At 37.8% G+C, this 17,890-nt stretch overlaps 2 protein-coding genes and 2 pseudogenes across 2 annotated transcripts in view; 3 read left to right on the forward strand and 1 right to left on the reverse strand.

Moving 5' to 3' along the window:
* LOC107683419 (tektin-1-like) lies at window positions 1-2,722 on the forward strand (annotated as a pseudogene).
* A 649-nt stretch (window positions 2,723-3,371) lies between these two features.
* Window positions 3,372-5,702, forward strand: LOC107683420 (sialic acid-binding Ig-like lectin 10; annotated as a pseudogene).
* A 1,043-nt stretch (window positions 5,703-6,745) lies between these two features.
* On the forward strand, window positions 6,746-9,046 carry LOC107683421 (sialic acid-binding Ig-like lectin 7). The gene is made up of 6 exons (XM_016479474.1): window positions 6,746-6,806; window positions 7,253-7,585; window positions 8,016-8,303; window positions 8,382-8,666; window positions 8,750-8,840; window positions 8,941-9,046. The coding sequence occupies exons 1-6, from the start codon at window positions 6,746-6,748 to the stop codon at window positions 9,044-9,046; spliced, it is 1,164 nt and encodes a 387-aa protein (XP_016334960.1).
* A 3,516-nt stretch (window positions 9,047-12,562) lies between these two features.
* LOC107683144 (myelin-associated glycoprotein-like) overlaps window positions 12,563-17,890 on the reverse strand; it is a 13,739-nt gene continuing 8,411 nt past the window's right edge. Inside the window, exons 7-11 of the mRNA XM_016479230.1 lie at window positions 16,842-17,150; window positions 16,658-16,757; window positions 15,537-15,639; window positions 13,620-13,673; window positions 12,563-13,293 (exon numbers count right to left, since the gene is read on the reverse strand). Coding sequence (XP_016334716.1) covers window positions 13,132-13,293; window positions 13,620-13,673; window positions 15,537-15,639; window positions 16,658-16,757; window positions 16,842-17,150 — 728 coding nt within the window. The 3' untranslated portion in view covers window positions 12,563-13,131. The remainder of the gene's footprint in view (window positions 13,294-13,619; window positions 13,674-15,536; window positions 15,640-16,657; window positions 16,758-16,841; window positions 17,151-17,890) is intronic.

A 17,890-nucleotide genomic window follows, 5' to 3' on the forward strand; every position in this document is an offset into this window, starting at 1 on the left:
ATGTCTCGACTGATGGGACCCCCTGATAAGTTTCTGCCATCTGAGTGGAAACATGCAAACCAGGTGCAGTTCAGGAGCTCGGAGGCAGAACAGTCACACTCACAGAGACTGACAGCAGAGTGTCAAAGACTCATAGAGGAGAGTGACAAATCTACCAGACGCATGCAACAGGATGCACTAAAGAAGCTGGGTAAGCAACACACCAAACCACATGTGACAGGATGCAAAGAAGGTTAATGGCCTTGCATTAGAGGTGCAGTAACACAGGAAGTGTCATGATGATACTTGACCTTTTAAAGATAAGTGATAGAAATGATGAGGAGAGGAAGTTATTTCAGATATTTCAGATAACAATTTTGGCCTACTTATGTTCCCACGAGTCTTGCGTCTCTTTAGAGCAGAGAATCCAGGACATCAAATTCTGGAGGCTGGAACTGAACCAGAAGTTTGAGGAGATCGTGCAGGAGATTGAGACCCTCATCATTTTCAAGAGCCGTGTAGAAAGAGCTTTAGAAAGCTGCTCTTAGCCTCTCCAAGTGAATTTGCAATGTCTGACTGAGAGGTACTTCTCACTGTAGAGCACAACCATTACAAGACATTACTAAAATCAAGTGTTTTACCTGAACTACACAACCAAATTGATTTTCAAATAAAGGCCATTCTTTTGAACTACTGGACTCTGAACTATGTCTTTTTGAACTTTTGAACCATGTCTATGCCTCAGACAGAAGCGGGTGGCGATTGACCTGGTGCATGATGAGGTGGAAGAGGAGCTGTTGAAGGAGAAGGAGGTGATTGAAGGAGTGATGGTCCTGCTTCAGCGAACACTGGAGCAGATCAATGAGCAGATCAGGTCGGTGAGAGTGACAAGACTCATTTGCGAACCCAGAGACTAACTTAAGGGGGTCAGATCATAAAGAATCAATTTTTTCTTGATGTTTTATGTGGAAGCATCTGTCAAACCTGTAAATTAAAAAAATAAAATTTAAATAATATTAATTAAACCATTAAATGATGATAATTCAATAATAAACAAAAATTGTATAAAAATAATTTATTTCTTTGCTACATAGAAAATGATGAGAAAAGTGTTTAAAATATGGCACTAAATCCTTGCATTATTGATAAATATGGGGTTTTTGTTTTTTTGATGAAATGCTTGTTATATAATATCAATTTGTTCAAAAATGAATTTTAGTTAGTACATTTTCCCTGTGCTTTTCAGGCTCATTCATTCAGTGAAATACTATCTGGAAAAGGACCTGCAGGACAAATTTCAGGCCGAGCGCATTGATGATTTCTGTTCTCTTCTCACTAATGCTTCTCCCGGTTTAAACGGAGGGAATTTAAACTTTTCTAGTCTTGGGTAAGAAAAGTGTCTATACTATTTATGTGTTAAGAGAAGGTTTTCAATCATTTTCTTCTGTGAATATATATTTATGTGTGTGTGTGTGTGTGTGTGTGTACTGGTACAGTATATATGGTTTATGAGGACACAAATGTGTATAATGACATGAATACTACAACGTAAACATGGTTTATGAGAACACTTCCTGTGTCCCCATAAAACAAAAGGCTTAAAAAAAACATACAAAACGGTGTTTTATGAAATTCAAATATTGCCAGTAGTTTTCTGTGAGGGGTAGGTTTAGGTGTAGGGCGATAGAAAATACAGTTTGTACAGTATAAAAACCATTACGCCTATGGAGAGTCCCCGTAAACCACAAATGCAAGCATATGTGTGTGTAAACATCATTGCTTTTACTATTTCCAGATCTGCAGTGACTCCTGAGGAACGGGAGAGCCTCTGCAACTTAAACATTAGCAAAGCTGAGAAAGAGAAGAACAACTCTCTTTCTCTGAGAGCTCTCGTGGATAGCCTGCTAGAGCAGACGGCTGCAGACATGCACACACAGTACGAGGCCACGGGAAGGGCTTTTGAGCTGCGCATAGAGGAGACCAAAACTGCCAAAGCACAGCTTGAGAACCAGCTCAATGAGGTCAGTTGCACTTCTAGCACTGCATCAATTCAAATCAAAGCATCAAGTCAGTTTTACCAGTTAATTAAGGCACAGCAACATTTTAATAATGAAAATCATATTTATTTTGAGATTTGTCAATAAATTGGTTTTCTTAAACATAAAATATTTCTAGCTATTTTATATTAAATATTATATTAAATAAGATCTAATCTTTAAATATTTAAGTGAGTCTTAAATGATGACTAAATGTAAATTGGAATTAAAGCTGCTAGCAGAGGCCGCAAATCAGGAGAAGAATCTGGAGTCTCTACGAGTGGCAATCACAGAGAAAGAAGCTCCACTCAAAGTTGCTCAGACTCGACTGTCCACTCGCAGCCAAAGACCCAACGTTGAGCTCTGCCACGACCCAGCTCAAATCCGACTGTTGGAAGAGGTCAAGGAGCTCACGAGCCACACTGAGAGGTAGGGGAAGGGATTCGGAAACATATGTCTCATATGCTAGTATGTCCCCAATAAAAGCATCTTCCCCTCTATGTCTCTCCATTAGACTGACCGAGGCTCTTGAACTGTCAGAGATGGAACTGAAAGCTCTAGCAAGGCGCCAGTTGAGCCTGGAGGAGGAGATCCAGGTCAAGACCAACTCCCTATATATAGACGAGGTGATCTGCCATCAGCTACGCCAGCCTGTGGTTATTCACAACTATACGGCGGAAAGGCCTAGGATTCAATACAACATTTAATGTCTTTAACAATTTCTTCTGGAATGTTTCTGTTTGTCTGTTTGTTGCACAGTCCATTGAAGTAGATTGTTTGATTAAATGTTAAAAAAACACTCAATAAAAAAAAATGAGTGGATGGCTTAAAATAAAAATGACCAATACTTCATTATACAAAAATTAATCAAATTTATTAGGTATAAAGATAATATTAGTTTTTTGGAAAATTATTTTAGTGCTAACAATACTGGTGTCTGTATTAGTCAAGTTTTACTGTTGATGGGAGGGGTATCAAGTACACATATCTCTATGGTAATGATAATAATGATAAGTCATTTCTACAAATACAAATGTAGTTTCATTACTAATAATGTCAAATAAGAATGACCCCTCACTATATGTGTGTATTTTTTTATTATTGACATAGTTGTGTTATAGCAGGGGTGCCCAAACTCGGTCCTGGAGGGCCGATGTCCTGCAGAGTTTAGATCCAACCCCAATTAGACACACCTGAACCAGCTAATCAAGCTCTTACTATGCATACTAGAAACTTCCCGGCAGGTGTGTTGAGGCAAGTTGGAGCTAAACTCTGCAGGACACCGGCCCTCCAGGACCGAGTTTGGGCACCCCTGTGTTATAGTATCAACAGACATAATTTCCAGAGGCCGTATTTCTGTCTCATTACATTAGTCTGAGATGATGCAGACATTGCTGTTCATCTTGACCATCGTTCAAATGACAGACTGTTTTGGTGAGTGTTAACTTCTGTAATGTAATTTCACCATATGATTACTCTGATTTATAGAGAACAAGTACTAAGTAGTTTATGGGTCATTCTCGAGATAAACATGAGAATGTTTGGTGACAAACATGACTTTTTAGTCATGAAAACAAATATTCAACAATCATCATATAAAAGGCATCACTCTATAATATAACCTATTTTTAAGTCACATGAAATGGTTTGACTATATTGTTTCACATTTTTTCTGAACTTATCAAGTGCCTATTTTATTTTCTATGACATTTACAGTTATTTATTACTTGAGTTGTTTTTCCAGGTTAATAAATATTACTGAAAATATTACTTTCAATATTACTGAAAACAAAATAATCAATTAATAATGTAAAAAGAATATGTGTCCCTTTGATCTGAGTCATTGATATTAGGGTATTATGGAAAAATACAGTTGGCTACCGTTTACTGTTTCTCATTTCAGACCCTGATGATCTGACTGGTATCTATTCCATCAAAGTAGAAGAAAGCTTCACTGGAGAGGCCGGTTTGTGCATCAGAGTATGCTGTTTTTTCACTGTCCCTCAAAGTGTCTCAGATCCAATTAGGAGATCCTCAAAACCCAGCTGTTGGAGTTCCTTGTGTTGACATGAGTAATGATTATTTGAGCAATGACAATTTGAAAGAATGCAACTTTCTGCTAAAAAAACTTGGTTCAGAACGGATCTGATGGTGAATACAGATTGAAACTGGAATGGGAATCAGGGGAAGTGTTAATCTTTCCTCAGAAAGTAAACGTTACCGTAAAAGGTTGGCTGTGTTTGTTTATATGCTTTTTTTAACAGAAATCACACAAATCTATTCCATGGGCTGTCCAAATATTCAATTAAAATTGTCTGGAATGTGTTTCAGTTCAATTTATCATATTGCGCTACTTTATTTTACTTCCGAATTCTGAATTTACTTCCTGTAGATAAAATAACTAATGGAAATTAACCATGTCAAATTTTGTGCTGCAAACATCAACAGAAGCTTTAACTTGTCCATGTGACATGGAATAAGCAAGATAATCCTAGGTGTGCATAAAACTTTTTAAAATGATAGAATAATAGAATTGTTCATTCTAGAAATTCTGATTTCAATAAATCATCGTGTTTTAAGAACTCACCCAGAAGCCAACAATAAACGTCCCACCACTCACAGAAGGAGATAAAGCCGAGATATCCTGCAAAGTTCCAGGGGATTGCATAAATCCCACAACAAATATTGTATGGGAAGGGATTAAGCCAGATGGAGTTGAAAGGACAATCTTTAGTGTGATTGGCCGGGATAATGAGTTTTCAACATTGACTTTCCATCCTGAGCTTAAACATCACAATACTAATCTCACATGCACAGTCATTTTTCAAGGAAACATCCAGACTGAAAGAACTGTCATCCTCAAAGTAAGACGTATGTATCATTTCACTCACACACAGTATAACACATCACAAGATTGTTGTGGACACAACTGCCCTAATAGCAATTAGCATTCATTATAATTAATGCTAATATTATTAATCATAATTGCCATTAATTTCATTTCAGATGCCCCAACAATCCTGAACAGCTCCCGTTGTTTTGTGTGGGGTGATGAACTGAGCTGCATGTGTGTCAGCAGTTGTGTGCCGTTACCCCAGATATACTGGCCAATACCAGATGGTGCTAGTGAATATTACAGTGCTGTTTAAACAGAGAACATTATAAGCATCATCACCGTTTCCATTGCTAGTTTTGGGAACCTCAATGCTACCATTTGTGTCAATGAAAATCTCATAGGGCTGGCAATAATGGAAATCGAAGTGCACAGGCATGCTGAAAAACCCAAAGGTAGACACGACGCAATAATGTGTTTTACAAGAATTTTACATTTCTGCCATAGTGCTCATATGTAAAACATCTGTATGACTTCTTTATCGGTCTTGGAATGGCTTCTTATACAAAAAGAGTTTTTCCACCCCATGGATATTCTTTACCCTTTCAGTTGTTCTAAATGTCATCTTTGCTTCCTGTTTGACTGTCGTCCTACGGTAAGAACTTCATAAACTCAAGAAATACACGTTGACTGGCAATTTCTATAATGTTTGTCACTAATTCCACAAGTTTTACTATTACCATTTTGACAGGAGAGAAAGACGTAAAAACCAAAACGTCCATGTCTACATGACTGCAATGAAGAGAGAGGCATCAGTGTACGAGACTATCAAAATGTCTTCAGAGAGATCTTAGTGAATTGATAAATGCATTACAGATGAAACAAAGCTTTTTATTGAGTTTACGTCAAGTAGCTTTTCTTACACTGTAGCATATAGTGGAACAGTTAGGATGCATGTTAGCACATGCTAATGTCCTAAAACTCTGAAGTGAAAGACTTTCTTTGTGTGTGTCATTTTTACTTTATGCTTTCTCATTGCATTATTGTGTTATTACTAATGTTTTAGAAAAAAATATCTCTACATCATCTCTATGTTAAGACTTTAATTTTAATTAAATAAAAGTTGTGATTGTTTTCAAAGGACTTGTGTTTTCTTTTGATAGTTTCAATTTTATATTTTCATATTCTAGTCTATATTTCTTACAAATTACGTTTTAGAAAGTTTCCTCTGAATTCCTGACACAGCAACTGTGGCTGAAGCAGTGGTGTGTGTTTGTGGCAGGACACATCAGTTTGTTAGGCCAATGGAGATGAAGGGAGTGTGTCTTGATCTTGGGAACTTAATGAAACTGTAAAAATGTAAATAGCAAAGCACTGGTCATTTCAGTGCTAGAAATATTCCTGTGTTAGATTAGAGTTTACTCTTAAGCATTGGTGGTGTAATCAAGTATTGTGTAACAACATTGTGAAACAATATCCTTTCTGGTGGTTAATGATGAGTTGCTTAAAGTGGTTCAATCTCAAGAAAAACAGCCCCAATTTGATCAGAAGAAAAACTGCCGTCACATCAGGTTATTTAAGCTCTCCAAATATTGGGTAAGCAATCATTTATTTCAACATCTCTCATCTCTTGTTGTTTTTTTCTCCTTTCTCAAAAGTGTTTAAATAAAATACAAAATTTCAGCAGAATGTCATATAAAAAAACAAGTTACTTGTTACTGTCATATTTGTGCTCCAGTATTAACATACCTGGGCTGCGTTTCTCAAAAGCATCGTAAGCTTGGTTGATCGTAGTGGCCATTGGTGGCAATGGGTCTACGATCTAGGCTTACGATGCTTTTGAGAAACGCAGCCCTAGTTTCCAGTGATTATTTCTGTTTCATCACATTAGTATGAGATGCTGCAAACACTGCTGTTCATCTTGACTGTCATTAAAATGACAAACTGTGAGACTTTATGTGAGTGCTGACTTTTATGTTATTTCTTGTCATGAATCTGATTATTCCATTTGAACCAGTACAATTTTTGTTGTAGTTTTTCTATATATTCTTACATTTCTCACCCATGACTATGATAAAAGTTAGAAAAGCTACTAAAAATACAAATTTGTATTTTTGTATAATCTCAGAAGTAGCCAAAACAAGGAAAGTAATGTGAACAGAAGCAGCCTGTTTTCCATTAGTTTACTGTGACACATGACTACTGTCTACTTTGTTATTTTTATAAGACATTTCTCATAAAAGTTAAGAGCTTTGGATGACAATGCAAAATATATGCATTACAGCAAAACTTTGTTGATATAAAAAAAGTGTAGATTTATAGTTAAAACATACAATATAGAAGACAAATAATTAAACTTAAGTCCACAGTCTGTCTGATCTCATGCTTTGATTTTGTTTTTCAGACCCTGATGCACCGACTAACTTCTACATCAAAGTAGAAGAAAGCTTCACTGGAGAGGCCGGTTTGTGCATCAGAGTATTCTGTTTTTTCACTATCCCTCAAAGTGTCTCAGATCCAATTAGGATAACCTGGTTCAAAGGAGATCCTCAAAACCCAGCTGTTGAACTTCCTTATTTTTCCACTAATATATTTTATCCCCATGAGAAAGAGTGCAACTTTTTGCTAAACCACTTGGTTCAGGGTAAATCTGATGGTGAATACAGATTAAAACTCGAGTGGGGAGAAGGAAAAGTGTATATCTTTCCTCAGACAGTAAATATTACTGTTAAAACCAGTTAAACTCTGCGGACGTTAAATGACGTTAAAAATGTTTATGCTCCACTTAGGCTACATAACCTTCCTTATATGGTATCAGCCCATATATGGGTTCATTTGAAAGCTTGGAGTGTCTTCTTTACAAAGAATACCATTCCTTTTGGTTTTTATATTCATAAAGCAGTAAAATTAAGCTTAGAAATGTATTCGTCCCACACACGAATTTCCGCCTAACCATTGCGAATAATTTTTACGAAGAATGTGTATTTTATATATTTTTCACAAAAAAGTCAAGTCATATATCACAAGAAAGAATTTAGGCGAAAATACCAAAAAACGCGCCGAGCTTAAGTGGTTAAAGGTATGCATTTGTTTATATGCTTTTTGACAGAGAAACATACAAATCCAAATTAATTTATGGAATTTTTCATTCCAATAAATGTTTTTAGAGCTTACCCAGAAACCAACAATAAGCGTCCCATTGCTCACAGTGGGAGAGAAGGCCGAGATATCCTGCAAAGTTCCAGGGGATTGCACAGAACCCTTAGCAGATATTGTGTGGACAGGGATTGATGGTGAAACTAGTCGTAGAAGTCATGGAGTGCCTAACCAGGAAGAGCACTTTTCTATAATGACTTTTCATCCTAAGCCTGAACATCACAATACTAAGCTCACCTGCACAGTGACACTTCAAGGAAGTATCCGGTCTGAAAGTACTGTCATCCTCAAAGTAAGACGTATGTATCATTTCACTTATAACACATTATAAATTCTAATTTGAGGTAAGGCGATAAACACCATCAATTTGTATTTAGATTCCCCTACAATCCTGAACAGCTCCCGTTGTTTTGTGTGGGGTGATGAACTGAGCTGCATGTGTGTCAGCAGTGGTGTGCCGTTACCCCAGATATACTGGCCAATATTGAACGGTACCACGAAATACTTCAGTGCTGTTTCAACAGAGAACATCATCTGCATAAGCAACATCTCTATTTCTGGCTTCAGAAACGTCAACACTACCATTGAATGTGTCAGTGAGAATCTAATTGGTATGACAAAAATGGAAATCCAAGTGCACAATCATGGTGAAAAACCAAAAGGTAGGCAGGATGCAATCATCATGTGTATTTTATACAAATCATCCAAATGACTTCTCTTTTGACAATCTTTATTGTTCTCTTAGTAAGTTGGAGTTTTTCCACCCCGTGGATATTCTTTACCCTTTCAGTTGTTCTAAATGTCATCTTTGCTTCCTGTTTGACTGTCGTCCTATGGTAAGAACTTCATAAACTCAAGAAATGGATATTGGCTGACAGTTTCTAAGTGTTAAAAGTTTGTGATTAGTCAGCGATTCCACATATTTGACCATTATTATTTTCACAGGAGAGAAAAACATACGAAACCAAAAGATGACGACCATGTCTACATGACTGCAAGGAAGAGACAGGAATCAGTGTACGAGACTATCAAAATGTCTTGAACTGTTCAACACAAGCTGCTGAAATAAAGCTTTTTATAACACATAGGCCTATTTAGGTCTTTATTTTCTGCTCGTGTTAAAGGCATACGCCACGCAAAAATCATAATTTTCTCATCGTTTACTCACCCTCATGCCGTCCCAGATGACTTTCTTCAGATGAACACGAACGGTTTGCAGATTTTGCACGTAAAATGCCTGCACGTTGTGAAGCATGGCGTATTCGCGTGAAAAGTGATGGACGTTTGGAGCCACATGACATGCAGGGATAAAAAAGTAAATCGTGCGCACGATTTACTAATTAATTTCTTTTGTTTACTACGAGCCTACGATTTACTAATTCGAAATCGTGCATACAAATATTCATTCTACTTCCTGTCCGCATTCTCATAACCCGATAGATGCCTCTCACTTAAAATGAGTCCTGCAAGGCTTTTGAGAATGTGTATAACTCACTCCTAACTCAAAATAATACCAAATTAAAGTGTCTCTGTCCAAAACATAGCATAAAATAACATAACATAGCAGCAACCGATAGCATACATCACGGAGACATCTATTTGACGTCTGAATTTACACCTGAAGACGTATTTTTTAGAGTGTTTTTGCTCATCTGCAATACGTCTAGGACATTTCTTCTCAGATGTCAAATAGACGTCTAGAAAATGTCTTTAACATGTTTATGATTTAGAATGCATGTAAAACGGACATCTTAAAGTTGTCTATCAGATGTTTGTACACAGATGCTTTCCAGATGAAGCGATCTTTAATAGACATCTTGCAGACGTACGTGTGCTATCTGAGAACAGAGAACTCTGACGGGAAGTAGAACAAATCATTATTTTACAATCTACTTTAAACAAGGGAAGTAATTGGTAAATCGTGTGCACGCACGATTCTTCAAGAACATGTACAAATAAAGCGAATTATCCTGTTTATCATTTTGTTTAGGCCTACTTTCTTTTTTGTTTCACTTTTAAAGTCACCATTAAATCAAAATTGAAAATTCTTATTTTTTTAATGGTATACTGTAGTGTTTATTATAAATAATTTATCCGTGCACTTCATTATTTTTTTTAAATTCATGTGCCCTCATAGTCTTTAATCAAAAACGTTAATCTCCCCTCCCCCTCAAAACGACTCATCTTCTCTTCCGGTCACGAGCTATGGCGCAAGGGCGGAGCTAGTGACGTGAGGGGTAAACGCTGGGATAAATGACAGAAACGCTGAAGCTGATGCTTCACTTTACAGCACTGACACCAGTCATAAGGGAGTACGTTACCCCTAAACATTGAAAAGATATTAGGATATTACTACAATGTTACTCTTAGGACATCGCAAACAAATTTTTTTCATGAATATGACAACCTGATGGAGGACACGCTCCGTCATTCAGGCAGTCTCTCTCTCTCTCTCTCTCTCTCTCTCGTGCGCGTGCTGTTTAGGCATGTTTTGTGCCGTTGATCGTCATCGTCATTCTTAATAAATAAAACATTTATTCATGCTAGGGTGTCTGCGGTGAATCCAGTGGAGAGAAATCCCCCACCACTAACTGCAAGGCATTCAGATCTGCCTCCATTTTGTTTGCAACGCCCCACCTTCCAACGATCCAATCAATTCCCGAAGGACGAAATCAAGTCCCGCCCTCTCATTTCAGATGCCGTTTCACTCGGATATACGTCACAGCAGAGAAGAAAAGACAATCGCAACTTCCGTTTCATGCCGACTTTAAAGAAGAATGGCATCATTTGAGGCTGGAGACTTTTATTATACAAAAAGAAAGCAAGCAAAGAACATCATGTAAATTATTATTTAAATAATGATTGGAGATTTTCTGTTCTGCATTATTATGTCAATAAGGAAACAACATTACGTGTTCATTATTATTGCCATCACACAGTCAGATACATACAAATATTCTTTACAACACTCAAAGTGAAAAATTAGGTTTGACCTACTAATGCGCCCCCGAATCTGTTTGCTTACAAATAAATATCTGTGTATATATCTTCAAACATGGACTGTCTTTGTTACTAATTGTATATTGTCTGCAAAATATACACCATTGTTGCACAATGTATGTTCTTGTTGTGTGGTCAAAGGTTCACAACACAGAACTATATATCATGCAGAGTATTTACATACATTGGTATCCAACCAAGGTGCTTTGAATGCTTTATAAATGTAAGATGTGATTAATATCATAATGACTCATTAATCTGTTAGTCAAATTGCATTTCAAGGGCTAATCGCATATACTGACCATCTAACAAACATCTATCGACACAACCTTACCAGAGGATTACATGATTACATAAAACATTACATTTATTTCAAGCACCTTAGGTAAAGTGATACCTTCCTATATGTTCCAAATGGTGGTTATTTCTTACTCAGTTTCAAAGGATGAGCTACAATCATCCATTATTTAATATGACTTTCTGTTTATATCAAATGTCAGCTTAACCATATTAGATTGCAATGTGTGCAGGAGCAGGGATGACCATCAGGCATTATCATATACTACATCCTGTCAGATTGGCTGAATTATTATCAGGGTGAATTTGCTCCTTAATGTATTTGGAACATTTAAAACAAATATATGTCTGAATAAAAGGGTACAAAGTAGTTGGGACAAACAAAATCCAGCAACCATTCAATAAACCAGTTTTGAATCCAGTTACTGGCCTGTTTTCATTTACAAATACAAATAAGTGAAATATACAGTATAATTAAAAATAAAAAGAGTATTAATTTAAAGGAATAGTTCACCCAAAAATGAAAATGTTGTCATCATTTACTAACCCTCATGTTGTTCCAAACCGGTATGAGTTTCTTTCTTATGCTGAACACAAAAGAGGATATTTTAGTTGATGGTAGCCATTGACTTCCATAGTATTTTTTCCACAGTATGGAAGTCATTGGCTACCATCAATCATTTGGTTACCAACATTCTTCAAAATATCTTCTTTTACGTTTCACAGAAGAAAGAATATCATACAGGTTTGGAACTACACAGGTTTGGCAAATATTCCATACAACAGTTCAGTGATCACAAACTGAAGGACAAAATCAACACTATAAAGAACAAAACCATCATAACAGCACCATAAAAGTAGTCTGTACGACTCAATATTTAAAAAAACAAAATGGCATCACATTCAGATGTTTTGCCATTGTTGACATCAATGATGGCTTTAGAACTCTTATAGAACATGAGCTGTTTCATGGTACTTTTATTATGTTTTTTTGGTCTTTTATAAGCTTAACAGATGTGGTCACTATGAACTGTTGTTGTAATAAAATAACTAAACAAAGATTCTTGTGACATGCAGTTGGAACAATATGAGGGTGAGTTTTTTTCATTTTTTGAGTGAACTATCCCTTTAACAATCACCTCTGGGTATGTGATAAAAGTTTCAGCGGACGAATATTGAAATGTGCACGAAGACTTGTACACTCAGAAAAAGATCTGAAACAACCGCTGTATTTAAGAGAGTGTTAGGCCTCCAAGACATACCCAGAGTTGGGATAGTGCTTATACATTATGTCGAGGTGCACATAGCACCTCGTTCCCTGATGCTTCGACTTACAGCGGACACAGTTAAAAGGACCACTAGTGACTGAGACTCACCTGCAAACCATACCATTTCCCTTAAGCTTGCTTCAGACTATAAGCTCTACTGTAACTCTTGGAAAAAAGACCCTTCCTTTTGAAAAGTATTGTCTTTTAAACCAGGAGAATACTAAAACCTCTCATATCTGATTGAGAGACTAAACATCTGGTATGGCTACAGTCAAGAATGGGTATAAATAACCAAAAACATTAATAAATACATAAAGAAACTCTATTGTACAGTATCTTTTACTGATAAGGGAACATATAATTCCCAGAACCTTGGAGACATAAGAGAATGCAATCTAAAACAACCTCAGACTCATTGTCCGTTAACTGTCCGAGACAGTTGTCCCTTGAAAAGGCCACATTTAAAATGGGTGAAATAGGAAATTTCTGGGGCAGTGGGAATTATTGGGCCCTAGCGGCCATTGTGTCCCGTTTGGCCGAGGCATCAGGGAAGAATCGCGGTTCATTTTGCCTTAATTTCAGTGTAGTCGCTGGTGTCACCATCAGCCCTCCTGAAGCCTCCCTCCAAGTGTCGTCCATGGAGAAACTCTAGGGCGGCGTAGTTCAGCTCTTGCCTCTCCATGCCTGCCATTGGGCCAACAGATTGGTAATCACTGTCGTCTCCCTGTGAAAATAATTTAGAAAAGATATTTAGGCACAATATTTGGAGGCAGAGCAGGAAAACTTTGGTCATGTCAAAATAAAGGTCCTTAACAATACACTCAAAAGCACTGTTAGCAATTAGCCGCTAAACAGAATGAGGTAGCCAGCATATGAATTATTAGCTTCCGGGCAGCAGTGAACAGCATTGTTAAAACAGAAATAAATGTAAATAATTTTTGTAGTAACTGGATTTTTTTTCTCAAAATGTTTGCTTTTATTGCTGTCTATTGCTAGTTTATTTCACCTCCAGCCATTTGTTTACATGCTCATCTTAAATTTCAGTCTTACCGTGCCTTCCTCTAGGATGGAGTTAAACTTTGAGCCCAGGAGCTCAGTCTTAAGCTATGTTAAGGGAAGAAAAAGAGACAGAGAATGCATAGAAAGCAATGAAAGAGGAGAGAATAGAAGTCAGAAAATGCTCTAAGCATAGGCCTACACTGGAACTCTCAGTTGTGACATACCATCCACACTTGGCTTTGTGACAGTGGCTGTATTCAGAATAGCATACCAGCATACTTCTGTTTCTGCAGTATACAGTATGTATACGGTGACAATATGCACATTTTATTTATTTATTTTTGTATGCATAGACCATGTGTCAAACTCCAGTCCTGGAGGGCTACTGTCCTGCAGAGTGTAGCTCCAACCAGCTCCAAAACACCTGTGTGGAAGTTTCTAGTAATCCTAAAGACCTTGATTAGCTTGTTTAGGTTTGTTTAATTAGGGTTGCAGCTAAACTCTGCAGGACAGTGGCCCTTCCCGGAACTGAATTTGACACCCCTGGAAACTATGCAGATACCTACGGCAATACATTTGCCAAAATATGCAGTATACAACAGAGCACACTGTATCCCACAATGCAATGCATTTCACCTGGCATTTCTAGTATAATTATTAAAGGTTATTATTAAGGTTTTCAGCCATCTCTGTATTAATTCAGTTTTTAATTTCATTTACAAGACATGTCTAGACAAAATTGGATTGGAATTGAAAATAACTATTTATTTACAAGATGATAATTGGATGGCAACTGCATGCAACATGATGAGGTCATGTCACAACAATGCAGCATACTACTGTTTTAAACGTTTATTGTGGAATAGTGCCTCTCTTGCACTTACTTTTTGTTTTTTTTTAATTCCCTCTTTAATTCATCCTCTTAAAATATGTAGGAATAATATATGAGAAATTCTTTTTAAAGGGGTCATATGATGCAATTTAAAATTTTCCTTTCTCTTTGGAGTGTTACAAGCTGTTCGTGAATAGATAAGATCCCTAAAGTTGCAAAGACTAAAGTCTCAAGATTTGCATAACACCGCCCAAATGTTCACGCAAAGAAAGAAGGTGTAACTTTTATTCTCGCTGTAGTATTGTTGTTGCCGCCGCTGCCATGTCGTGAAGACGCTGTGTGTTTCGTTGTGAAAGCAAAACTACTTTGCCTTTACTTTAGCCTTCCAAAAGAGGACGATATCCGCTTCGTCATGCCTAGAGCTGATCCGTGCTGGTCGCTGAGGAAATACATCAACTTCGCGCTGTGGATCGCCCGATCGGCTTTCACCGTGGACAAAGTGGAGTCCAGCCCGGGGTCGTCACATGTGGTTTCCGCAGGCCCACCGGCCGCTCCTTCGCCGAATCCGCCGGCCGCGCCGTTCTCAAGCCTGCCGGCCTCCGCTCATTCAAGCCAGCTATGTGTGTGACACTGTGTGTTTCGTTGTGAAAGCAATACTACTTTGTTTGGCCTTCCAAAAGAGGACACAACTAGAAATCAGTGGTTAAGTTGTATTTACAACACTGTTCCAGAACAGTTTAACCCAAATATTCAGATGTGTCCAGCGCATTTTATGGAAGACTGTTTCCTGATCCTGGTAGAGTAGACTACAATGCCGGCTGTTCTGACTCACAGACTGTAAGTAAGTTTTTTAATTACACCAAATACACAACATAATGTTCTTTTTAGCAACATCATGACCCCTTTAATATTTGGTTCCTGATTGTTTTAATGCTAAGGCTAAGTGTGGAAAGCTAATTACAACTAGAGAAGAGCCAGTATATAATATAATTTGCCACAGATATGCATGATAAAAAAAACACAGAATGTTGATTATTTTATTGTACGGTGTGTACGCTTTTGTTTTGTATTATCACTGAGAGTGCAAGTACTGTATATACTGTGTAGGTGATTTATTCATTATTATAATATCTCACCACTTTTTTCCTGAGACTCTGTTTGTCCTTCTTGACTGCGCTGTAGAACATTGAGGGATTCTCCACTTTAGATCCCACGTCCTGCCCAGGGTTACCATTCTCTCTGGGGGTGGAGTCAGAGAATCAGACTCTGTCTCACACTCAACCATACTGTAAACTAACTGGCTTGCGGCAACACTTTAAAGGGATAGTTGATCCAAAAATCAAACTTCTGTCATTTTTTACTCATCCTCATGACATTGCAAACCTGTATGACTGACGTTCTTCAGTGGAACACAAACCAAGACATTTTGCAGAATGTCTTAGCTGCTCTTTTCCATTCAATGAATGGAGACTGGAGACTGGGGTCAAAAAATGATATGCTTCAATTGATTTAAATGATTATCGGGCCCAGGACATGCAAAAACCAAAAACCATTATTGTGAATCCTTTTTAATTTTAATTTCTTGGTTAAATTTTTAATTTTAACTTTTTCTGTGAAAATTTTTATGTAATATCTTTTTATCTCTTTCAGAGGTTAACAGACCTTGTTCATTTACATTGTATGGAAAAGAACTACATGGACATTCAGCAAAATATTTTTGCTTGTGTTCCTTAAAAAGAAAGAAAACCACACGGTGAGTAAATAAACAGAATTTAAATGTTTAGTTCAAACTATTCCTTTAAGCCTGGGCATCCATTTTAACACAAGGGGATCATTGCAACCCCTTAAATAAAACTGGCATTGTGACACAGTGTCAAGTTTGGGAGTGTTTCGATTTGATTTCCAATGGGACGTTTTATTTTTTCTTGCAAAATGAGATAGGAGCAGGGTGTTTGCTGCAGAGCTCAGTGGTTTTGAGGCTGAAAAGCAATGGCATGGGGCAATTGAACCTGCAATAGATTTGTTAGTCTGCAATTTTGTGCACAATGTGGCATGTTTACCATCTTGCAAAGCAATCAAATTGGATCATCTGTGAGTGGGTTATGGCTTGAAAACCAAATGCCAAAAAAAAAACAAAAAAACAAAACTGAACATGGATGACTAGGCTTGGGTGTTTTGATACCTACAAACCCCAGTCCCAACCCACAAACTCCACCTAAATGTTCTTCTCCCAGTCTTACTTGTGAAGGATACTCACTTTTTATTATTCTGACCAACGTATCTCACAGCTGCAATGATGAAGGCGATTACCGCCACACCTCCAATAGTCCCCACTATGACGGCCATCATGAACTTTTCTGAAAGAGTGCATAGGGTTCATTGATGATACCTCAAAATCATATGAACGGTTGCACAAGTGGTTTCAGTAAAGGTCTACTTACTTTCTTGCTGCAGTTCCAAACGGATGGTCTCGGAGCCATACATGTTGCTGATGCTGCAGTGCACATGGACAGCGGTATCACCATTGTTCCCCCTTTCACCCTTGTCCTGGAGCTTGATGATGCCCGTGGACGTGTACCCATCTGAGTATGTGTGGTAGTTAAATGGGTTGTTGGAGTTGTTGATGGTGATGTTGAGGTCAGGCAGGTAGAATTCAATCACAGGCTCAGGGTTTCCCGAGGCAATACAGACACACTGAACGCCCTCACGGACTATAGTGCACTTAGAGTCGTCAAGGAGGACGGGGGCAACTGGGAAAATTGAGCAGAAATAGTCAAAAAGCATATCTATGAATGTTGTCACACTACTACAACTCAAGTCAGTCGCATGAGACTCTAATCCATCTCATGTCCAAGACCATTTTTTGAGGAGCATTTGGACCTGGACTTGGACTTAGTCATAGAAAATAAGGTCTCGGACATTAGACGGACTTACGTCCCAGTCTGGACTTGAGTACTGCAACACTGGCATCTCTAACTTCAACTATTCTACATTCATCTATGCCAGAGGTGTCAAATTCAGTTCCTGGAGGGCCACTGTCCTGCAGAGTTTAACGCCAACCCTAATTAAACACACCTGAACCAGCTAATCAAGATCTTCAGGATTACTAGAAACTTCCAGGCAGGTGTTTTGCAGCTACACTCTGCAGGACAGTGGCCTTCCAGGACTGGAGTTTGACACATGAGCCCTAGATTATACTTGAGAGGTTTCCTTTTTAACCTAGATGACTCTTTGTAGAATTGTAGAAGATTTGTGGGTGAAACTAAACCCTTCAGCAGCTCAAAAAGGGAACCCCTCTAAAGAAGACCTAGAGGAATCTTTATAGTGTTCTAAAAAACTGAACCCTAGTTAAAATAACCCAACCCAAACCAAAGCACTATGGAGAACTGTGGGTACCTGTTCTAAGATACTGAGGTATGCATCCGCATATGACTAATGAGGTTTCTTTGTTGCGTAAATTTCCCACCACAGACCTGGCACTTATACGGCT

This window comes from Sinocyclocheilus anshuiensis, unplaced genomic scaffold (assembly GCF_001515605.1).
Source record: "Sinocyclocheilus anshuiensis isolate Anshui unplaced genomic scaffold, SAMN03320099.WGS_v1.1 scaffold1170, whole genome shotgun sequence".
In the NCBI taxonomy this organism is placed as follows: domain Eukaryota; kingdom Metazoa; phylum Chordata; class Actinopteri; order Cypriniformes; family Cyprinidae; genus Sinocyclocheilus; species Sinocyclocheilus anshuiensis.